This window comes from Oenanthe melanoleuca, chromosome 2 (assembly GCF_029582105.1).
Source record: "Oenanthe melanoleuca isolate GR-GAL-2019-014 chromosome 2, OMel1.0, whole genome shotgun sequence".
NCBI lineage: Eukaryota > Metazoa > Chordata > Aves > Passeriformes > Muscicapidae > Oenanthe > Oenanthe melanoleuca.
This window is the reverse complement of record NC_079335.1, coordinates 84,100,235-84,125,392: the sequence shown is the minus strand read 5'-3', so window position 1 is coordinate 84,125,392 and position 25,158 is coordinate 84,100,235. Positions and strand designations below refer to the sequence as shown.

General features: G+C 44.8%; 1 protein-coding gene across 1 annotated transcript in view; it reads right to left on the bottom strand.

Moving 5' to 3' along the window:
- BMP6 (bone morphogenetic protein 6) overlaps positions 1-25,158 on the bottom strand; it is an 87,828-nt gene that overhangs the window by 2,974 nt on the left and 59,696 nt on the right. The window contains exons 2-6 of the mRNA XM_056484733.1: positions 23,446-23,638; positions 11,161-11,309; positions 9,735-9,932; positions 2,154-2,230; positions 61-171 (exon numbers count right to left, since the gene is read on the bottom strand). Of these exons, the coding sequence (XP_056340708.1) occupies positions 61-171; positions 2,154-2,230; positions 9,735-9,932; positions 11,161-11,309; positions 23,446-23,638 (728 nt within the window). The remainder of the gene's footprint in view (positions 1-60; positions 172-2,153; positions 2,231-9,734; positions 9,933-11,160; positions 11,310-23,445; positions 23,639-25,158) is intronic.

Below are 25,158 nucleotides of genomic sequence, written 5' to 3'. Positions count from 1 at the left end.
ACTGGTATATTGTTTACAAATTCACCTGGTGCTTTGGCACTGAGCTGCCTGGAGACTTACCAGAGTTTGTACAATGGCATGATTGGTTGCATTCATATGGGCGTTGAGTGGGAACGAGCACTCCCCATCACAGTAGTTGGCTGCGTAGCCCTTTGGAGCGATTATCCAGTCCTTTTTAGGGAAACAAACAGAACGTGGTTCAACAGACAACTGCATGCAATTAAGAACAGCTGAAAATTTTCCACTAACTTCTTCCTTCAGGGTGAAAATGTGTTTTCACTGAAACTGCTCGGGTTTTAGTTAGGGCTTTTTTTTTCTTTTTGTGAGCCATCACTTTTTCATGGACACACTGATTTTAATGTCCAAAGAATGGTGCACATCTATGTATAGCCCAACTACACTTAACTAAGAGGGCTTTATCCCTAAAATTCTTGCTGGGTTGCAGTATGGGGATTGTGGTTTGGAGGCCTTTATGTTCCAACATTTCCTGCAGGCCTTCTGGCTGAAATACCTTTCCTAGGTTGAGTCACAGCCACAGCTGGTGTCCTCTCATGAAGAAAATCACATATAAGCAGGCACACAGGCACAATTCCATCAGGGAGCTTCACAACAGGAATTTAAAACCCTGGTGTGCTGTCTCAGAGACAGCCTAGCTTATACACTCTTCTGCAGGGACACTACTCTGCTAAAGACACTGTGGGAAATCTTAGCTGTGTAACAGCTTCTCCATATCTGCCAGACTCCTAAAGGAGGGGCAGGACAGCCAGCCTGAGCTGCATGAACAAGCAGGTAGCAATCTGAATACCATGCTAGGCAAAGAGAGGACTTGTCACCAAAGGGCTAATAAAAAAAATTACAGCTTATCTGTTGCTGACACAAGAGAGCCAAAGAAAAACTAAAAGCAGCACCATGTAACAAGAAACACTTGGCTTCCCTTGATGTGGAACTCTGCAGGTCACCCTGTAGAAGGATGTACTAGTATGTTTCACTTGCATGAATCTCTTGGGCAATTTCCGCTCTACCTGACAATTACTTGAGTCTGCCTGAGCTTTGCTACAGAAGGCTTGAGCAGCCACTCACTGTTGCTGCAGCTTTGCTAACCAAGTTTGTTCTGAGGAAATAGCAGTGCCCGACAACTGCAGGGGGCTCAACCTTGCTTTGATCATCTTCCTACAAAAATAGGACCTGGACTCCTACTCTTACAATGAGTCCTGCTGGTCTGTGGCCTTCCTTTGGCAGCCTCTTACCTTTCAGCAACTAGAAAGGTGAAGGTAGTGCCTTCAAGATCATGACCTTCCCACCTGGGGTCCAATTCCTGACCAAAAGCAGGGCAAGTAAGATAAAGAAGAGGGGAAAGACTGCTCAAGTGAAAAGCCACCCACAAGTAATGGGGAATGGAGTCAGCACACAACCACAGTTGCAGTTAATGGGCTGAAGTTGACATATAAGCTACAAAAAGTGCTGCTGTCCCATTAGCTAAGAGAGGACTTTCATATGTTGGGTATTACAGAAGCAGGAGGGACAGCCCTGGCACCCTGAATTATAACCTGGTAAAAACATCAGCTGATAGAAATGGGACCTCCCTCACAAGTTGAATGAAAGAACGAAAAAAAAATTTAAAAAGACAAGCTGAGGGCATTCTTTGTATTGTAGATTGCACTATAGCCTGCATGTAAATAACTTACTCTAAACTTTCTGGCCTCATGGTGTTGCAACTAAAGTCAGTCTTCAGTCTGCCTACCGCAGGCAGTGCTAATTGTGGGGCAGGGACTGGGGAGGATTTCAAACAATGGCCAAGGTTAAAATCAGGGTGATCACTAGGAAAAAACTTAGTTAAAATCACTGCTTAACATCAGATTGTTTTCCTTATCATTAGAGGTACACAGATATAAGCCTTGCCCGTACCATGACTCCCATAAGTGGCAGAGAATGACTGTATACTTGAATCCCATAAAGTATCAAGCTTTCTCTGGGTCTTATCAAATGTCACAACTATCAATATTTATTTGCCCTTCTCTGTGACTGGTTTTAGTGAGGAGGCACAAGGGACATTTTAAAACATAATGGCAGAGCCGAGTGGAATTACTGTGACACTGTTTAGATAACATTTCATAACAAAATGTCTGGTTTACCCAGAGAGAAACATCACACACCTGCCATCCCAAGTCTTGGAAGCTAACGTAGAGCTCATGCTTTCTGCACGCTGTTTTTAAGTCACTGCTGTTGTAATCTGTTAAAAGAGAAAGAGCAAAACAAAAATTTAGAAAGTAAAACAGGCAGAGCATGGCTGGAGGGCACATCTGGCCAGATATGTGCATGCTGCGGGCTCAGCAGCGAGAAGTGAGGAGCTCCCTCAGCAGCCAAAAGGATAAGGCTGTTGAGGGACATCCAAAGCAGGGCTGAAGCTTTTAAGATGCCTGTGGGAATGGAGGAACCCAAGTAACAGTGACTCAGTTATAGTTACTTCAGCTGTCTTTCAAGTGCTTGGAAAACACCTCCAGCAAAGCGACTTCTCAAAAATAAATCTACTCCGTCAGCCCAGGCTGCATCCCCACTGGGTGCTCACACTCACCCCACTTCCCTGGCTCCCATTTCTGCCGTGTGCTGCCCCAGGTGGGGAGCTCAAGCTGCACACACTCACTGAGAGAGAGAATTACAGCCCCAGGAAGGTTGATCATCACCTTGTACCCCTGCACCAGTCTGCAGAAGTCCTCCACCTGCTCAGGTGTCCTGCAGGCAGGGAAGCCCTGTCCTTGCTCCTCTCTGTGCGTTACCCCAGCTTGCCCCACACATCTCATGTGACCCATGGCACCACCTCTGTCCTTGGACCTTTACAAACCACGCTCTGAAAAACACATTTCTCCTTTCCATAAACTGCTTATATAACACAGCACTTGACATGCTTCTTATTGTCAATAAAAGTGGGGACACAGGATCCCCAAGACTCCATGGCACAACGTATGGGGATGTTTCAACCATGCAGGAGCTGCTCCTGATGATCCTACAAAGTACAGATGTTGACAGTCAGTGGAATTTCCCATTTATATTTGGAAAGAGAGGCAGCTTAGCATGTGAACACCTGAAACCACAGTGAGCAGAGGAGCTGAGCTGTGACAGAGGGGCCTTTCACCTCCAGGTGGCTGCACAGATCCACCCTGATGGGTGGTTGCTGATTTTGTCACACCTCAGGTGGCTGCTGGACCTCAGCAGAGCAGCCACAGAAACCACCCTTGCAGTGGGGTGACTTGGCCATCAGCTACAGCTGCTGATCCTCTGCTTTGCACCCAATGGCAGGCATGAGAGAAAGAGATGGCAACAAATTCAGCCAAGCAGCTTAGGAGCCCAGGTCACCATTCATGTTTTCCTCCCCTGCCTTTCCACAGGGGTCTTCTCCTCCCTCACAGCCCTCATTTGCAAATAAAGGCGCTCCTGTCATCAGGCAGATGCCACAGGCTGATGTCCCTGCCTCCTGCTGCCCTGGACCTTTCAGCTTACCAGCCCTCTGGTGCCCCTAACATGGCTTGAAAGGGCACCCTCCCAGTGTAGCTTTCCCCAGATGCAGCAGCTGGGATAGAAAAATATTTTTAGTGATTTTTTCCTTGGCTCTGAATAAGCCTTTCTTTTTCTTCCCTCTAGCACAGCCCCCCCTCCCCCCCTCAAAAGTTTGGGAACTACAAATGCAAATATTTATTCAAAAGAAAAACTATAATACTAAAAGCACATCCAACTGACATTAAGGGCAGCACAGCAGTACAGCTGGGTACAGTTAACACTGAGGGCTGAAAAAACCCTACACCTCAAACCCAGCTTCCCAACCACTGAAGATTAGAGGGTTGTTTTTAGAAGCAGTTGGGTTTTAAACTCTAAGGATTGCATTTCAGCCTTTGAATAGCTTCACTTCAATCAGGGATTTAATCAGGTGAGCAGAGCTGGTTAACAGCCTGCTGCAGCACAAACATTTGCTCTTCCAGCAGCACGCGGTAGCAGGAACGGGGGCGAGTCTCTCTATTCAAGCTTTCCATTTTCAAACCAGACATACCCAGAAGAAACCAGGGTGTGGTGGTTTATTCCAGATGAAGCTTTCCAGTCCCTGGCTCAGCCCAGGAGCAAATTTCTAGCATGGGATGTTTCGAAATTATTTGGTCATAACGAGGGAAAAAAAATGAGAAGATACTTTTAGTGATCAATGGCTTTCATTAAAGCACCTGAAAACACAACTTCATTGTTCTTCAATGGGAAATATATTATTTGTTTAGAGGAGAACCATCTGTATTTGACAGTGGAGTTGCTCTACTCACAACTGCGTGGGTAAAATGGTGCTGTGTTCCAAATCCAGCTACAATTTATCCAAATCTGCTACAGGAAAGGGGAGAAGGCAAGGGAGGCAGAGAAAACAGGAGTGGGAAGGAAGGCTGCAAGCAATCACAAGTTTAAGAAAACACAGGGGTGGAAAAAAAGAGCTGCTTAACAAGCTACACCAAGCAGAACATGTTATGAACGTGTCCTCTCTCACACTATTACCCCCAAAAACTCGCCCCAGCTCACCGGTCAGAGTCACCTGATTCACACTCTGCATGGAGCCCTGGCTGCTCTCCATCCAGGGCAGATGCAGACAGCTCTACCTCCTCATTTGCCCAGCCTCAGCCTTTGCTTTCCTAAATGTCAACACACTAAACATCCCCTCTCCCTGGCTTTACGCTCTTCCCTGTTTAACCCTCACCCCAAGATCCTCTGCCCTCTTTTCTTGTTATGCCCTTAGCAGTGGCTTTCTGAACTGGGGAAAAAGATGCAGCAATGCAGATGCACATAATCATGACCCATTCCCTACAGTTAGGGGTTCAGCATATGCCCTACATTGGATCTACATCCAGTTATGGGACTGAAAGGAAGAGGAATACACAGAGTCATGGGGTTTTGGCAGTGAGCTAAAGCTCACTGAGCTACTGAACTTGGCTTCCACAATACATTTTCTGCAAAGCCTGGAAAGCAGCATCAGCCACCCCAGGCCAGCATGCTCAGCTGTTTCAGCCCAAATTGCCACTCGAGGTGGTTTGTACAACAAGATCCAACTGCCAGGAGGCAACAGGGTTTGTGTCCCTTCCTGCCAGCCTTGCAGCAGGGAGCCAGGAGGGCCAAGAGCAGGCAGCCTGCAGAGGAGAGGTGCTGCAAACAACTGCCACAGGGCTGGCCCACACTGCCATGGCACAATTGGCAGGGACTGCTCACCAGAGGCTTTCAACATCTCTGAGAGTTTTGGGAGCTGCTTTGGGAGCTTCTGTAGGCTCACTGTGGGTTTAGCAAAATTGTCTCTATTTTTTCCCCTGAACATACCAATTCAGAAACGCTAACTTGGCACTTACAGGGCACTGCATTTAACCATACTGCAAACAATTTTGTCTAAAACAGAGATTCAAAAAAAAAAAGCTCAAACCCCCAGTTCTGCACTTAAAAATAACTCCTGGAGCTGCAGAGTTAAAACAGCACAGCTAAGATGTCTTGTCTCTGTGTGTGTTTGCACTGAATGTTGTCTGCCTTCACCAGGACCCAAGTCTGACTTTCTGCAAGCACAGATGTTTCTCTTAAGGCTGGACACTGGCATGTGTGTTGCTGAAAAGGATGAGAGAACAGCCTGACCCTAATGGTCCTCCTCCTACAGATACTTATGCACCCACCTTAGATTTCCTACAACCTCTCCCACGTTAAGTGCTGGCAAAGAATATATAAATATTTACTGAGGTTGATCCATCTGAGAACACCCTCGCTGCTCCCAAGGTGCCAGTTTACCAAATTCCACACAGTAATTAATTGCTTCTGTGATTCAAAATAGCTTTGACAGAGGTCTCCAAGGCCAGCCCCTTCTTCTTGGTGTTTGACTTTGGTGATTTGTCCGGATAAAGCTGGTGTAAACTGATCACACAGTTAGTAACAGCCCACTTCACATGAAAGTGATCTGCCTGGGTGGGAAGGAGGGGAGATGTGGGGCTGATGGGGACCCACATGTGAAGGCACATACAGAAATGCTGGCCACGCTGCTCCAGTCTGCATCCAAACACTGCACTGCAGGGAAAACTGTACTCAAGGGAAGATTGGCTGCCAGATAACAAAGTTTATTAACAAGGCCCTTGCCATCACAAAAGTATTTGGCCTTATTTGCCTCCAGTGTTTGTGCATGCTGCCCTTTGCAATATCTGGTTCCTGTACACACTCTCTGGTGCCATGCACATCTGCTGGAAGGAAAGGCCACTTGAAGGGCCTCTCCATTTTTCATGGAGCACCTCACATCAGTCCAGGGGGCATTAAAGAGAAGGACCTGAGAAGCGATTTGGCTTGAGTTTGATTCAGACCAGCAAGTGCAGCCCAAAGTCTGGCATTTAAATTCTCTCTGTGAGGAGGGGCTGACAGGAAGGGATGTGCCTGGAGGCTGGCTTGCAGAAGAGAAGGATTATCACCACTGGACAAGGAGACAGCCCTGTGCAAAACCCGTAAATCACAGAGCTGGCTGAAGGGCAGAGGTTCACTGCCTGTTATGCTGGACTGTCCCATCTCTTTGGTCAGCTGGAGGGTCAGCACCAGTGTGAGAGCACAAGTTCAAGCCACTGCAAGATCCAGCTGAGCCAGGGCTCCAGGTCCTGCAGACAGCAGCAGAGAGACACCTGCACCCTGCTCCCACCCCCTGTGCTCCTGCATGTCTGGGGCCAGACCTGGCATATGACTTTCTGCCCCAGCAGATGAAAATACTCCCTTTTCTTCCTGCTCATCCTCCTTCTGCAGAAGAATTGATGCTCCAGGAATGCATTGACTCAGGGCTCCATGTCAAAGCAGTTTATAACCGTGGGGGTTGCTCAGTTCTGCTTTATGTAAGCCAGTGATAATTACATGTTTATAATCAAAGGAAATAAGCATTCTTGGCAAAAAAATACAGACCATTGAGAACCTTGTGCCCACAGCCTTAGCTTCTGAGCTCTTGGTACTGACTGCAGGACAACAGCAGCACATCAAAGGGAGCACAGTGGGATCCTTTGGGTCCCTTTCCCACACACAGCACATGCCCTCACCTAACTCCCTGCCTCCCCAGGTCCAACACCAGCCCAGCAGCACACCTCATGCACTCCAAACTGATTGAAATACTTGCCATACCTAGAAAGTAATTGGGACTTTTTAAAACATACTGCCCCCAAACAGCTCACAGCATCTTTTGGGAAAGGATTTTTCAGATTAAAAAAAGAAAACCTTGTGTATTGATAAACACAGAGGAAAGAAGTTGCAATCTACAATAAAACCATCAAAACCAAAAACTGCCTTGCTCTGAAGAAGAGAAACTGCTCCCTGGTAGGGAGCAGCAATCCTAGCTTGGGGAAGAGCACAGAAATCTGACAAGATGTGAAATATAACAAGAGAAGAAGATGCACAAGTGAGGAAAGACACTGAAAGGAACTGCAACATCCCAGTTCTGCACCCACTTTGGGTCCAGATGCATCAGGGCACCCTCAGAAGAGCTAGGCAGCCTTCAGGATAATCTCTGGGCTTCTGCTTCACCCTGGGGCAAATGCTTCCTAAGCCCCACCATGCACCAGGACTTTTTTATCCTCCCAGGTTAAAAAAAGGAAAAAAAGCTCTGTGATCTGTAATGTTAAAAACACTTTTTGGTCATTGGTGCCTCTTGGGCTGTTAAATCAACCACTTCTTAAAGAGAACAGAGTCTGAGAGTATCACACTTAGAAAGGAAAACAAGATGATGTAGTCTCTTTTCTAAACACAGAAACCAACCAACCAAACATACATCTTAACTTTAAATTCCCCTCCTTTCCCCTGCCTTAAATCCACAGTCTCAACTATACCTTGTTGACTACTGTGCTGCCACATTCCAGGCTTTAAATTAAAGCTGGCCCAAAAAAAGCCCTCGAGACCACAGAATGCCAGCTATTTTCCCTTTTTGTCATTTTAGAATTTTATGACCTGATGTGTGGTGTAGTCAAGAAAGCAGCAAAGTACAAATGGCCCTTTTTGCCCAACATATCTGCTCCCTCTGGGGCTTTGAGTCACATCACCTGATTTAATAGTGTGAAAATTTTGTTTAAGCACCGTGAAGTTTGCAGAGCCAGGGAGAGAAAGCTGGAGCTTATCCTGACTCCAAGTGCCACTAGCACCACAAAACAGCAATGCAGCAAGTAACTCTCCCAAAGTAGCATGACTGCATTAAAAAATTGGCTCTTGTAAAGGGAGCTGAGCCTACCTAAGAGGGAGAACTGCCTGCATAACAGCTGGGCTTACAACACCCAGCTGAATAAACTACCTGTGCCCTTGGCAAGCTCATCATGCAGGAAAGTAATTCAGCAAGCAGCTATGATTCTCAGCTTTAAAACTGCAGCGTGGAACCTGAAGGAGGACCACAGCAGGTCTCAGCAGCTTAGACCCACAAGAGATGATCCCATGGGAGATTAGATGACAACTCCTCCAGAAATGCCAAGCTGGCACTGGCCAGCCTGTCCCAGGGAGGTCAGGTTGCAGAATCGAGCTTAGAATCCATGAAGGGACATCTCACACCCAGGTGAGCCTGGCACTTGCATGGCAGGGCACTGGAACCCACAGCCATGCTGCAATGTGCACCTCAAGGACATGCAAAGGTGGCCAACTGCTGCTGGCACACACTAGCCCAGGGGGCAAGTCCATCACCACAGTGGGCTGCAGTAACTGAGCTAAATCAACACATGGCCATGCACAAACCCTGGCTGCCAGCCCTGGCTCTGCTCCCTGCAGCATGGAGCCACCCTGGGTGCAAGTGTGGCTCACCCACTACCCAAGCATGCAAGAGCAGGAACAGCCCACAGATTCCCACCAGCTCAGTGTCAGCAATGCTGGCTCATCTGCCCCTGCTGTGCTGGGACATAGACTAAGAAAATACAGCTGCCTCTCTTCCTTGGGGTATAGTCATTTCTAGACAGGGGAAAAGCAGGGATCCTATTGGAAACGAAGGGGGCAGCATAAGCAAATTAATCAAGCAACTTGGAATAGGCTGAAATGTTTGAGAGGAAAGAAGGTATTCAGTGGATGAAGGACTTGTAGCACTGTGGTGATGACACTTGTGAGACAAGACTTAGAAGACAGAAGACTCTCAGTTTTTGTGAAAATGTCGTTGTTACTCTATTACCCCACCAGCCCACAACAGCACTCACAAGGCTGCTGTACAGCACCTGCAGTATGCAGCCTCTCCACAGCAAAAAGGCAAACTTCTTTGCCTGCCTGGAATGGTACTTCACTATGTGTACACTGATGCTTCCACAAGATTAAAAAAAAATAAAAAATCTCGTCCTGTTCTTCCATGTTTTTTCCAAAGAAATCTGAAAGAGGACTCTTCTGGGATGCACACATGCAACACCATAAATCTCAGTGTATACACAGAAAGAGTCTTTTAAATACTGCATTTCACAGGGCCTAATTCTAGACAAATACTGCATAGCAAGCAACCTACAAGCACAAGAGTTGTGGTTAAAATACCTCACCACCTTGAATTCAATGGATGCAACTTCCCATGGGGGTCTGGACTCCATACAGGATTCAAGAGGACTCCTCTAAGTTTCACTTCCCTTCCACCACCCTGCGGATGTAACCTATTCCCCCAAGGAAGAGCATCCCACCTCACGGCCCCCTTCTTGCTCCTGCCCTCCAGAGCAAGCAGAGCCATCAGAAGAAGCCAGCCCAGCTCGTGCTCACTGGTTGCCATGTTCCATGGTTACCTGTGACACTGGACACCCTGGAAACGTCGTGGCTCTGTGCGGAGCGGTTGCGGCTCTGCTGCCGGCGCCGGCTGCTCGCCGCCCTGGTGGTGCGCAGGTGGACCTCGCTCACCTTGAAGAAGGCCACCATGAAGGGCTGCTTGTCGTAGGGGCCATCTCGCCCCACCAGCCCTGCCTCTCTAGGGTTTACACTGAAACCTGCAAAAGAAAAGGGAGAAAAGTCAGAGAAAGGGAGCAGTTCCATCGCTCCCTTCACCAGCCTGGTATCCCCACGGGCAGTGTGTCCTCTCCTCTGGCTCACATTCTTCAAACACCAAACATTCCTTTCCTGCCACCATGACCTGTGGACATTTTTATGACAGTGCTCCACCCGTGCTGGACAAGACTTCACTGCAGAATCTGGTTCCTTGGCTCCCCTTTTGCATCTTTAGCCCCATTTTGGCAGTAAAGTTGTATAGATACATGATACATGACATCATGTTTTACATGATATGTAAAACACTAAACCCAGATGTGTCATGAAATTAGTCCTGCTGCCTGTGAAACACAAGCAGCAGACATGAGATTAGGAGACATCTAGGGACAGCAGAGGACAAAGAGATGGTGTGCTTTTGCCAGGAGCACAGTGGTGGGCTCTTAGCTCAGCTGGGGAGGTAGAGGTTGGCACTAACATTTCCTCAGGGAGAAGTGGACAGCCCCTCGAGTCTTACTGGACATCACAGGTATACCGAACTCCAGCATGAAGCAATAGAAAGAAAACAATATTGGAGACTTGTTCCTGTAGAGGACAGATGTCACTGTCATCTTCTGCTCATCTAAAATCTCTCCATTACTTATCTTCCAATACTCAATTTCATGCTCTTTTGCAGTCTCTTCTTTTCTTTTCCATCTTTCAAAGTTTCTGTAGGCTGTGAAATGCTGCCCTTACAGCTGCCCTACACAAGTGACCACATAGTTTCTCCAGCTGCACTCCCACATCAGCTTTGATGAGATCAGCAGTAGCCACAGCAGCCAGAAGGGCTGCCATAAACCCACATGGGCAGGTACATACCTCTGCCCTTTCTCTTCTTCTTATCCCTAAACCTCATCCCACGCGGCATCCCAGCTCCACGCCCCCTTCCACCTCCAACCCAGAAACTGGGGCTCTACCCAAACCCACCTCCACCAGCTGGTCCTGGCACTGTCCAGGGACACCTGACCTCACTTATAGGGAAACACCTGTCCATCACAGGAGCACAGCCAGGACAGTCCTGTGCCCTCAGACATCTTGCTCACAGTGTTGGCTACAGCTGCCTCACGAGGGCAGAGAGCTCACCCTGCCCCGTCCCAGCTGAGCTGTGTTAGCAGTGTCTAGTTCTGTCTAGAAGTGTCCAGACAGCATCCCAGAGCCTGAGGGGTGGCTGGTGGAACCTGGCCCGTAACCTACCGTCCCGTGTCACCACGCTCAGCTGCAGCCCCATGTTGTGCTGGGGGTTCATCACCCACATGTTGCTGGTGGCGGTGACGTCGAACTCCAGCCAGCCCTCCTGCGATGCCCACACCGCCCGCGTGTCCAGCAGAAACAGGTCCGAGGCTCTGCAGAGAAGGGGAAGACCAGACTGTGAGCCTGGGGACTCTCTCTCCTGGCTTTTGCTGTTACAGAAACAAAATCTGAAATAGTTCTAAGTTATGTTAATGTCTAAAACAAAACAATGTCTCAAATCTGCCTGTTTGTATCCAGAGTTTTGCCAGGGGATGCACATACTTCCACAGGTGAAATTGAGGATTATGAAGGTCTTCACCATTTTCTAAGAGAGAGGAAAGCAATCCTGCTCCTCAGAGCTGTCCATTTCTCCACCAGCAAGGGATTAGTAAGGCACTCTTCTTCCTGGAGAGTGTACTGCTAGCCCTGACATGACTTCATTCATACATTTATTATATTCATAGCCAGTGGAACCACCAGGCATTCAACAGCTTTTGCCACAGGGGTGTCATGGTTTAAGCTCACCATACACAAACACAGGCTTACCTCAACTGAGAAAAAGAAAGAACCAAATAAACAACTGGCCAAGCATCAAACATTGAAGGAAAATGGACCTCTAAGGACCTCTAAAGACATTTTTCTGAGGCTTATCAACAAGGATTGGACGCCTTGTTCCAAGGCTGCTGGTCTTGCACCACCTTTACAGTTCAGCTTCAAATGTTTTTGAGTCAATAACTTTTTGCAGCACCAAGTACTCACCCAAGCTCTATTCAATGAAATCAGCTGCAGAAGCACCCAGAGAAATCCCATGTACATTTTCTTACTGTAGTAGAGATGCAACTTTCCTGGGCAAGAAATCCACAATTTCTACCTCTGTGGCCATCACCACAAAATAAATACCAGGTGTCAATCTCATCTTCATCTCTTTTCCCCCTGGATTTTTTTTCTTAACAACTAAAATGAGGAAACAGGGTACCTGTCTCTCCTACCCACCAAAGGTTAAGTTCAGAAAAAAAAATTTTGATTGAGTTACGTTTTATTTTTGGCCAACTGCTATGTCATACTGCCCAGCAGCTTGGTTTGCATGAGATCACACATGGAAAAATAAACACTTAAGTGTACTAGAGCTCCTAGTGCAGCTATTTTTACAGCATGGAGGCTTTCCTCCACCTCACTGGTAGCTGCACACTGTGGTTGACTCAGCAGCCTTTCCCACGGGAGCCTTTGCCACCGTTCCTCCAGCGGGAAGAGGGCTCAGGATCAACTCTGACCTTCACCTCCAACAGCAGTGAGCAACCATGGCTGGTCAGCTGCTACATGTTTTGGAAACCTTGAGGGATTTGGGCTTTCCCAGGCAGGGTATATAAACTGAAATGTTGCTTAAAGGCAGCTGCAAACAGCAGCTGCAGCTGTGACCACTCTTTCCCTCTCCAGTTTTAAGAGAGGAATGAACTTCTAGATCATTCCCACCTCTGAACATGACTAAAACATTGGACCTCTCCAATGCCTGAAGTCAACTATATCTGAAAAGGGCTTTTTCTAGCACTTGTTCCAACCTTCTCCTCACACCAGTTGCTTCCTGATCTCTGTACTTTGTAAATCCTCTACACGAGGAGCTCTGTAAGAGCAAACCCTCCTGAATATTGAAACACACAAATAGGAGTAGTCAGGTTTAAAAAACACATGAAGAGGAGGTTGAAAGTTTACATTCCCATTGCATTGACTTTTGGGAAGGCATTTGGACATCATAGAGTTGTAAAGCCAGAAATAGTCCACAAGGCTTCATGTAGCCCATTCCCCTGAACTCCAGGCAGGATCACCTACATCCACGTTCCTGTGAGATGTTTGCCTGACCTGATCTTGTCTATCTCCAGCCTCAGGAACTCTCTCATCTTTCCAGGAAATTGAATGGACTTCGTGTGATCTTGTTGTCCCCCCTCTGTTATCCAACTTAAATGTCTCAATAATATCACCTTCTTATTACAACATTATCTTCAGTGTCTCCTTAACAAGCCCTGTTTTATAGACTTTGACTTCTCTCATTGCTTTTTATTGACCCAGCTCAGATCAAGACCTCACTGATGCTGAGTACAGTGGAAGGATAATCTTGATACATCTCACAGACTGTGCCTCTACTCACACGCCTCCAGAATATGATTTTGGCTTCTTCACAAAACTCACACTGTTAACTCATGTTCACCTTGTGATCTACTATAATCCTTAGATTCATGCTGCTGAACTGCAAAGGACACAGCCATTCCCTAGGGTGTATCTACATCAATGATTTTTCATGTCCAAATACAACTGTCCTTTCCACCAAATCAAATTTGCCCCAGCCCACCTCAGACTGAACCTCCACAATTTTTAGATTACTTAAACTATACACTTGCCTTCCAATGTGTATCCCCCATTTTAGTGTCCTCCACAAATATAATAAGAAAACTGGCTGACCAAAGAACAATTCTACCAAACAAGAATGAGCAACTTTATCTCAGTCTGTCCCTCTCACTTTGGAAAGATTTTGATTCCTTTGTAAAATGAAGAAAAATGGACCATCAGGCTTTCCAGTTCAGTTTGCAAAAAGTCTCATATAGGACTGGCTTTCAGTCAGTTCTGCTATTCAGACGACTTCTGCATTGTTCAACTGGATGGAGCCAATGCTGAAGGTTTATCCCACAAGTATTTTAGGGCACAGTGGATATGTAGGCAACACATCTGAATACCTTTTCTTTAAGCCTCTTTTCAATCAATATTTGTCACCAAGCTTAAGCAGGCTGTGGAGAACTGCATATTATTACTAGTTTCCATTTTGGCATGAAGGTTTAAAAAAAATGTTCAGTCATTTATGTCCAAAGACAAAATTAGGGAGAAAGAGGGAAAAAAAAAAAACCAACAAAAAACCAAAAAGAATTTACTAACATAACAAAATCTCCCAACTACTTAAGTGTGTGTCTTTAACCACTCCTTTATATTTTTCAGAACAGAAATCTTGTATGGCCCTCATCCCTTAAGAAAATCAAATTTGGCCAAGCAGTAAATACTTGAAAATTGCTACCCACAAAGGCTCAACAGAGATTCAGCTCTCAGCAACAAAATCCTCTGGACTTTTTGCATGCAGGGAACATGCTTTCCCCTCCTTTACCCCTTGGTAAACCAAATACCAGGAATCACCTGAGGGGAATCTGCTCTCTCCTACAGCCACGTAGCTCAGAGATGTCCCTGCTACTCCTGCAAAAAAAGCCATATGATGTCTGATCTTGAAATGGAAACTGGGAAATCTCCCAGACTAGCCTCTGGTCAAAGGGAAATAGGAAGGAAGGTCAAAGGGAAAGAATATGTCATCTCAGTCCCTGGTCAAAGGGAAAGAATATCTCATTAGACAGGGAAAGGTTGAGGGTTTTCTGCAGTCATAGGGGACACAGAGACTAGACAGAGAGACCCTGGATAAAAAGACTGCAGAGAAAAAGGGATTACAAAGATTTTCATCTGCACAACAAGAATGAGGCCTTATAGCCATGTCCAAAAGAGAAATAGTTTAGGAAGCAGTCAAACACAATGCTGAAGACAACTACACATAAGTAGATGCAAGCACACAGTCTAAGCAAAATTTAAGAGTGGACAAGAAAGTGAGAAATGGACCATATACTGAGCAAGTCACACAAAACAAAGTATTGAATTTCTAGTCATTAAGTGATCTGCACTGATCCTGTGCAGAGAGGCAGGCAGTGGCCTTCCAAGAGGAAGCAGCAGCTGTGAACATGCTCACATTCATGGAAAGATGTCTGAAAGCTTCAGTTTTTGAGAACAACAGAGACAAGATGGAACCTGAGGAAAACAAGAAGGGAGTGTGAGGAACAAGAAAAACTAGAAAAATAAAGGCTGGAAGAAATTTTTGAGCCAGCATCACTGAAGAGAGAGGAAGAAGAATCTGCTTTCAACAAGGGCTAAAGAAAGCAGCCAGTCCAAAGATTTCATGCCCAAGCAACCTCAGATGTTAAGGACATCCCAAGACCTCTGGCACCTCCATAGAACTTTAAAATTCAGTGTACAGAAGATAAATTTCATCACCAAAACATGCATCTTCTTACCATACTCTCTGTCTAAACTTGCCTCTGGGTTTTTACACAGCATCTGCCACCTCACTGTCACTAATAAACCAAACAGTCTCATCTTTATTTTCAGTGCTTGACCATCTGGATGAGTCCAGTTACTCAATTCCATAGGAAGGCTGCTGCAGGCATAATATGTATTAACCTTTAATAACAAAAGGGAAGCAAGTGAATGGGAGAAACTGAGGTGATGAGCAGAAACAACTTCCCTGATACAAGAGAGGATATTAAACAGGAAGATGCAAATTAGAGACTCCCAACTCGAAACAGGAGCTCTTTGTTCTGCATCAAGGCCCTGAAGTAGGGTTCAAGTCTCAAGAAGTAAATGGGAGTGTTTCCATGGCCTTCAGAAGACTTTGGAGAAGGACAGAGAAGCAAAGGTCAACAGAGCAATCACAAGTGGCTGCAATAAACAGAACCGAGTACACAGTTTACTGGAGGAAATATGGCCTGTGTAATTCAGAAGGCAGGATTTAGCTCCAGTGTCCTCAGAGAGCAGATTTGTCAGATATAAATATCAAATATAGCTACTATTCTTAATGCCAGCATCCCAAACATGTGCTCAGGGCATTTATAGGAGAAACAGCTTGCATTTAATTTCAGTGCTTTTCCCCCTCTTAGATAAATATTGTTTTAACTGAAACCTCTGTGTAAACCTTTCAACAGAATGTCTCTGGGTGTTAATTCTCTTTAATTGAATACTAATTAAATTAGAATTCAGCCAAATTAGTAACCAGGTCAAGTGGTTTCTCTTAGATACTATACTTAGTGAAATGTTCACATTAAAATAATTTCTCTGTTCTGGATACACATTACAACATGGAACTTTGCTACAGGAAAAACACCAAAGCTATAAAAAGCTAAATTTAAAGAAGCATCTGTTGAACTACTTTTTTTTTTTTTACTTTCCCACCCTCCCTGGCCTTCTTTCCCTGAGCAGACAGAAGTTTTAGCAGGGAGACAGTGAGAACAAACAGAAATCTCACCTTCCAAATGACCAAGTTAAAGGTCTCGTATTTTAATTACATGTCTTGGAACAACATTTTTGGCCCAACTTCAAAGCTTGCAATTACCCAGGTGTTTAAAGGATTGTTACGCATCAACAGCCATTTACCAAAGCATTAATTACTATAAGTCTCTAAAACTTTCCTCGGCTCAACCTTTTTGTTTACTTTTCTTCAAAGACAAGTTGACATAATAGTCTAGACTGCCTAGCAGCAGTTTCTCAAAAGGGAATTTTGCACAGAAGTGTGTGCATTTTAATTAATACACTTTCTAAATACTCCTCTGCATACCTCAGGATCAGTGTCTCTAGTTTGTGGTGACATCAACTTTCTGTAAAAATTATCCTGCATATAGCAAACTAGCAGGATTATTTGCTCTTATCTACTTTCGATGGGCAAATAACTCTTCGCCACAACTGACTTGGTCTTACAGAGTTGGATGGAGCCCCACATAGATAAAATTTTGAAACTGCAGCCTTTTCAGACCTGTGGATCCCCCCTTGCAGTGGATGTAAGCACTACTTCAAATCTAAAAGTTTATTACTTATAGAATGGATCTTATGTGGAGCTCCCACGGCACGAGATGCAATACAAGACCTTAACAACTTAGTGTATCTAAATGACCAGCACTCAAAAGATTTAACAGCAGAAAAAAAGATTTAACAGCATTGAAAATTTAATCTATCGGTGCTCTCCTGGCAGGGGAATGCCAGCACCTGGAGCAAGCTGCCATGGAAAGCAAAGGCAGTCTCTGTTGTATCATGAGAAGTGAGATTCAGTTTAACTGTCCTGAAGAAGCAATGCCACCTGTGGGTCAGCAGGCCAGGAGAGATGTACACAGCCTGTAAGAGTTTCTTAGAAACAAGGAAGGAAATATGAAGAAATGTCTACCCACAAATGAAGTTTCTTCCAAGGTGGAAGAGAAGACCAGCAGCTGGGCACTGATTTGCAAGGACCAAGAGCCAGCAGAGGAAGAAAAACATGGAATGGAGACATTGGGACATTGTGGAAGAGGTCTGCAATTCAGCATAGGGAACGGAAAGCCATCCTGGTTGCATCCAGACATGGAAAAGCACAAGAAGGAATGGATAAGCTCAGCCTCACACCTCCACTGTTCCATGTAATAAATGAGTAACCCTGCACTGAAAGGCTGTTCTGTAACTCTGTGTCCATTGCCCCTGGCAGCAAAGTCTCCCAGGGCAGAGGGTTAAGTCTTCCAGACTCACCAGAGAGCAGCAGCATAAAACCCAGGCTTCAGAGCTGCCTCTGGCAAAGAGTGGAAAACCAGAGCCTAGAGCTAGAAGACACCAAGACTGTGGGAAATTCAACCTACAAGTCCATTATAATCTCCAGTAAAGTCAACATAGATATCTGAGTGCAAAGGTGTCCCAACCCACTAAGCTTAAGGTCTTGAGCTTTACACATTTGAGGAATTAATATTTTACCAACTGGAAGAGTCAAAGAAAAGAAAAAATCATCCCAAGTCATAAGAACAAGAAATGCATTTACCTTTTTTTTTTTTCTTTTTACTATAATGAAGAAGCAGCATTCCAGCCTAAGTGATGGTTATAGCACCACATTTCAGAGTTTAAATGCAGTTTAAGGCATGAAGATGGGGGAGAGGACAAAGGGGTAGTGTTTATCTTTGTCCATTAAGCAAAGAAATAAGGCACTGATATGGCATTCTTTGGTTTAGATAGAAAATGCCAGCTGGTTATGGAACCAGTATGTTTCACCCAGAATAACTCTGGCTTTCAGACTACTCTAAACCAACCAGTGTAAAACACAACAAATCACATACCCACAGTGGGAGCTGAGCTGAGATGCGGATAGACTCTCTATAGCATCATGGAAACAGCTCTATCATATACAAATATATGCACACTATATACAAACCTGACCCCAACTTGAAACAGATTGATGCTAGCTTTGTCATTTGTATTACACAACCCATTCCAAAACCCAGTTGAGGAGGGTTATTTATTTTCTAAGCTATAAACACTGCCGTTGAATCAATTTGCCCTTTAGATTAGAAGCTCGGATCGCATTTGTATAAATATCCTGTTGCAAAGAGGAAGACTTTATTACCACTATAACTGGCAGCTAAAACCAACAAGAGCCTTAACCCTTAAGGAATTGTGCTCAGTAGAACAGGAGCATGGACCCCATGCAGTTGCTCTGCCAGGCACATTTATGTCCACATGTGTCTTTTCATGTAGGAGGAATCTTCCTGACCATCATGTTCCCATATTTCATTCTGGGTGCAAACGAAACTGTTTAATAAACTGACCATTAACGTACCATATCTTCCTTTGATCACTAACACAGGCCACTGTGTTTTTCATAGATCAGTTGTTTGGACAGTGTGGGAGTGTTTTGAGGTCTGCATTAGCAGGATATTTACACTTGAAAACATGTTGATGATCCAAACCAAGGACTAACATCTTTGATCAACCATAAACTGCCTTCCCTAGTCCTGACCTGACACCTCTCTGGGTGAGGGCATGGAATTTTCGAGAAAGAAACTGTTTAAATAATGATCTGTTTTCAGGGACAAACTCATTTCTTCCCTTCCCTTGTAAAGGTCTTGTTTACATGGCATTCCTCTCCCAAGAGGTACCAGAAATCAGAGGGCTTTGCTGGCTCTTCCACAAAATCAGCCCTGCACTTTAGACTCAAGCCCAGGTGCTGGGTTTAGCTGTACCACACAAGGGAGGAGAGTAGAGGCTGTCTCACTCCTGCCTGCTGAAATTGCACAGTCCATCAGATACAGCCAAGGTGGGACAAGCACCTGGAAACTGACACTTCTTGCCTTCCTGAACTGGTGTTTGGGCAAAAGTCCCTGTTTTCTGGATATTCCAAAGGAGAGGAATAAAAAAAAGAAGAAGAAAAAAATCCCACCCTAGTGTTCAAACTCTCTTAAAACTCTGGGGGGTCAGAAGCTGAAGGGCAGCAACATCCGCCAGATGTATCGCCCATTCCCTCTCCCTGCATCAGCCCCTACAGCCCACAGCCTGTTTCAAAACCCAGTCATCCCCCCCAAAGCAAAGCAGGTGTCACCTCAGCCCTGCCTGGTGAAGCCTCTTCTCCACACAATCCAAAATGCATACCACTGATGGCTGGCCTCAAGCTTGACCCATCCATCCTGAGGATTTCATTAATCTCCTCGCAGCATCCCACTGACAGCTCCAGCAGCTTGTGTTATGACAAAACGTGGCTGTTAACCACAGTTTGGTTAAAAAACAAAAGCTTCATTTCTAGGCACTATTTTTCTTACCTTACGAAAGGGTGGAAGGAATGGGGAGATGAAAATATTACTGACACAAGTGAGTCAGTATTAAAAATGGGGTTTTTTTTGAGATAGAATGTATACAGACCACACTGTCCTCAATGTGAGTTTCACTGTTTGGAGCCCCCCACAAGTACATTTTTCATATTTTTGATGGGACAAGGTCACATTTCTGCCCAGAGGGTTAATGCTGTTTCAATCAGCATTGATCTCTGATCATTCATGCTCTCTTTCCATACATGTCAGCCTAGGAGACAGCCTCAAATAGGCCCTGATATTAGCCTTGTCTACAGGGCAAGGATCAGTCTGATAATTCAGTAAGTGGCAGAAATTTTAGCCTCAGGCTTGGTTCCATTTTTAGCCATCAGGGAGCAGCCAGCAGCGCCTCGCCAATCCGTGCAGCTTGCACATCTGGGCTGGAGTCACACGCTCATGCTCTTACTGTCCAGATGAGATTTTTTTTTCCCTTTGCTCAAGTAATACTGAATTAAGCCACTTCATTACACTTAATTGGAGCCAAGGGATACTTCCAGGCTCTGAGCTTTGGTGCAGATTTGTATTTACTCAAGATTTCTCTTATCTCCTGCCCTGCCAAACTTGTTTCTTTGACAGAAGCAGGCAAAATCCTTTTTCTTTATGTTTTTCCCCCCAGAGGTGCATGCTGCCCTTCCCTTGTAGACCCCTGGTTTAAATCTATACATACCAGCTGCCCTCTTAAGAATCATTTGTGCCCAAAAGTACTTTAGCAGTTGCCAATAATTGCCCCAGACAACTGTTAATCTCATAAAAGCCAAGATTAACATGGTGTTTTTGAACTTTCTCTGAAGACTGCAAATGTTAACTGAACAGGCACCTTCTGCAGCCCTTAGAGATGGATTGTCCTGACCAGAAGGAATATTTGTCAGCACAAAAAGGTGAAAAAAGGTGTGACATCAACTCTTCTGTCTCACCTGCTAGCTCACCAGCTAGACTTCAAGATCTGTACAGACTACTCCTCATGCAGTAAAATGTCAGGAAATATCAAGCTGTTAGTCAAAATCGTTAATCTAAAGGAAGTGTGACAGAACTTTTTTTAGTAGTTTTTGGTTTTCAAGTCAAAGGTAGCTGCTATGTTCTGGGTCATAAGATGTTTTCTAAAATTCAACAGAAGCCTTACAAATATTTAGCAAGTTCCTTCAAAACCCAGTGCTTTCTTTTCCTTATAATTTAACCTTCCAGTGTTCTGAACTGGAAAAGAGAACATTGTATTCCAAATTAATCCACTGAGACAAGCAGGGAGAAAGAAATATTTTTGACTTTTTTTTCCCCCAGTAAAAGCAAGTATGTGAATGGATGATCAAAACTCATAACCTCTCCAATAATACAGTTTCTTCAGGCATGCCAGAATAATCTGAGGCATTTCTCCCCTCCATGCAGAGATATTAGTGAACAGCTAAATACAACTTTTTAGTATTTGTTTTCAAGAATGTTTACAGGCCAAAGTCCACACAGGTCACTAGAGAAGGTGGATGTTTGAACCTATGGCAGCTGTACCAATGGAGTCAGACCTCAACTGAATATAATACTGAATATGCAATATGCAGCTTCTACTATCTTAACTCTTGTAACACCTGCATATTTTTAATATAAAGGGGACAATTAATAAATATATATGCACTTTTATATACAGATATGTACAGAAAATACAAACCTATCCATGTATTCATAGAGAAGCACCAGTTCTCAAATACTATTTTATTTTACATATACATGAAACAGTCCTTTAAGCTGAAAGGAAAAAAGAATGGAAAAGGGCATGTCCTTCCTACAGCTGCAGGAATCTGTGAGCCACATCTTGCCCACCTCTGCCAGGATGATGTGACAAGTCCCACAGACTCATCTGAAGCACAAAATGCTTTAGCCAAACGCCTCCCTCCTTCCCACCAGTAAAAGTAAATAAATAAAGCAGGAAAAGAAACAAAAAGGGAGCCCTGAGGGACTGGATGAGTCAGAGGTTAGTAATGAACTACAGACACTCATCCCTGGGTCAGTGGTTCACGCCTAGCCCCTGTCAGGAGGGACAGGGAATTGCTGGCACTCTGGCCTGGAGGAAGCTGCCTTACCATTCCCAGTCCCAGCAGTGGGATCCCCTCTGCAGGGCCACCAGCAGCAGCAGAAGGAACGTGGCAGAAGGAATGGAAGGACCCAAAATACTTGCCAGATCCTGGAGAGAGACCACCCTGGTGATCCCCACCAGGTGCTGCTGTCTCTGCTCTGTCCATAGGGAGGCTCCAGCAGCCAGGGATGTCCAGGACACACAGATGCCAAAGGATACATGGCACAGCTTTGCAGTGCAATCTCATTTTGGCATGCTTCTGGTATGGTGTTTGAAACACAGATACAAGATCCCAGCAGCATTGTTGCACACAGCCACTTTCAGAAGAAAGAGTTTGTAAATTTGTTAGGAACAATCTGTTAGGGGCCATATCCTGTACTTTATCCAGTACTTTATTCTTTCCCACATTGCCTTGCTTGCTCAGTTTACTCCAAAAAAATGTTATATCCATATAAAAGTTGACAGCTCTCCTACTCTGTGCCCTGCTTCGATGACTACCACAGAGCAGTGTATCAATTTCTTCCACAGGCACTCAGCAGAGGTTTTCTTCCTGCTCCAGAGGTGGGATCTCTACTTGTGGAACCTGAAGCAGACCAACACCCTCCATTTCTCCTGCAATGTGGCTCTGAATGAACAACACATCTAACATCTACAAAATTTGCATGACTGTCTGGACTTTGACCATGTCTTCAAGTGGGCATTGATGTAACATCCTAACTAGCATGCACATCACCCAGGAGCACTCCAGCAATCTTCAAGCTGAAGCACAAAGGGAACACTGATCTTCCAAAACCCACAGCTTCTTCTCCATCACCTATTTACCCAAGTATTTCTCTCTTTTCCCCAGAGGCCACACTTCCCACAGAACAACCAGCAGCTATTTGATGTTGCCCTCAGAACTGCCAATCATCAAAGGCTGATCCCTCAAAATGGTACTGATGGAAAGGCTGGAGAATGAAGGAGCAGAAAGGAAACAACCATGAAGCCTTCACAGAGAAAACAAATTGAGCTTTTTTTAAACACTGCTGGTTTTGATTTTTTTTTCCTTTTTTTTTTCTTTTTTTTTTTTTTTTTTTTTGCCTGCAGCAGAGGCATAGTTACAGTCCTGACAAGTTTCAGTAAAAGTAATGAAACACTTTTGTACCACAGCATTACTCTGACATTTAATTGACCATGTATTTCCATCTTTTAGCCTTACATGATTCCTCCATCTGAAACATTACTCTTTTAGAATTAATCACTCCATTTACACTTGTTTGGATTTTTGTGTCACAGTTTCTACCCTGCCTCTCTCACTTTTCCTCTCTCATTGCCACTGAAAGGCCAGAAATTATTTTGTGCCTGTGGACAGCATGCTGAATTTTCTTCTGCTTTATTTACTTTAATATAAGTCCAGCTGAGAGCAGATCAAGTCTGAACTAATTACCAGTATTTTTCAAACAGGCTGGTAATGTTAAGCTGAAAGGGGATATGTGAATTTCAGTACACAACAGCAATGCCAGCAGTGCTTTAAAAATCTATTGCTTCTCAGCAGATTCTTTCTTTATTTAAAGGCAAAGCTTGCAGCTAAGTCACACCCTCATTCTCACTCTACCATGCCCATTTCCCATAAGGAAAGGACCAAGCAATAACATAACCCTGTTAACACGAACAAACCTGACATTTATTTTCACTCCTATCATTATTAATTCATAAGCTCAGCCTTCTCCAGGACAGCAGCTGGTGGCACGGAGCAAGCCCCCTCTTGCATACCTGTTGTGATGCTCCTGCAGCACCTGGTAGATGCTGATAAGGAAGGTTTGGTTTTTAAAGCTGCCCACAACGCAGTCCTTGTAGATCCGAAACTCAGCGGCTGTGACGGCCTCGCCCTCAGGAATCTGAGACAAATTAAATTTGAATTCCTTGTGGTGCCGCTGGTGAGGCGTGAACTCCTTGTCATACTCAACTGCAGATGGGAAAAGGAAAGAAAAGGAAAAAAAAAAAGGAACCATGACTAAAATTTAACAACAAAAGGTTTCTACATGCTGCCACCTGCTCCTTAAAAACACCCCAAGAATTTTTTTTTTCCTCCAAAGATAGCCCTTGCAAGTGCCAGAAAGACTTATGAAATTAAAGCTTTTCAAATACAGTACTAAGTGAAGATGAATGTTCCTCTTCTCTAGCCAATTCCTCTGGGGTTTCCTATTTTTTAAAGAAAAGCCAGCTTTGACAGGTGAAATATGACCACGCATTTTGCTCCTGTGTGAAACTCTGAAGCTTGTTGACCAACCCCCAGCATTTTCCACCTGTGACTCTCTATGTTTTTTACAGCATTTCCCCAAGTCTCACAGCCCTCTTCCAAGCAAGGAGACAGTTCCATTTTGCTTTAGCACACACAGGCACAGGCAGAACCAAGTGACCACACCAGGACAACCAATTCCCTAAGTACCCTAAAATGTTCTGTTTTCTGGCTCCCAGGTTTATACTAGCCATTAGACCACCTTGTGAGTTAATTTTGTGACATTTATTTTGAGGGTTAAAGTCAACCAGAGATCCCCTTCCTTTGCAGAAGCTTATTTTAGAATTAGAGAGCTGAGGACCACTTTTGGTTTCTGGTTTTAGACCTCCTTGAGAACACTTTCAGGAACAGGGTTTAAGACAGACACAAAACAGAATTCCTTCTTCTTTAGGGCTCAGGATTTGCATTTACTGTTTGAGGCTCCCTTTGCAAACTCTGCTTCTAGACCCACTCTTGTATTATTTGATTACATCTCGGTTTAGTCTGACTTTGATTAATTGTTTGTTATTTTTTCTAATTTTCTACTAGAAATCGCTTAAAACATTAACATATTATATAAACATACAAAATTGCATCTTTACAAGCCTGAGGGGACAAAAAGTAAAAACAAAGAGCCGTTCCCACCAGCGGAACGGAAGGAGTGCATGTCAGTGATGAATAAGTCACCATTACATTTTCATTAGGGACGTGATTACGCGCAGAGGCCGGAAGGGAAGAACAGATCCCTTTTAGTGTTTGTCTTTGTGGTCACTTTTTGTTGTTCCCCCCCACCATTTAATGCATCAGACTGCAAAGGCGTCCACGAGGCTCCTCTACAACCTCCCCATGAGGTAAGCAGCAGTGCCTGCTCTCCAGCTGGGATACTGAGTCACCAGGAGAGTGACTTGTCCAAGGACAGGCGGCGGAGGCTTGTGGCAGAGCCAGGAATGACAGCCAGCGTGCTTGAGGTTCAGCACTTTACCCACAGGTTACCTCCCTGAAGAACAGACCTCTCCCAGCTGCTGGAAACAGCCCATGGAGACTTTCCCCTCTACCTTGCCCAGCTGCCTGCTCCTCCTCGTTCTCCAGTCACAGTTTTGTCCGTCCTCTCCCTTTCTTTTGGCAGCCCTTCCATGGGAGCTGCCTCATCTGGCTGGGTCCACGTCCTGGCTCCCTCTGAGACAGTTACTCACATCCTACTCTTTGAA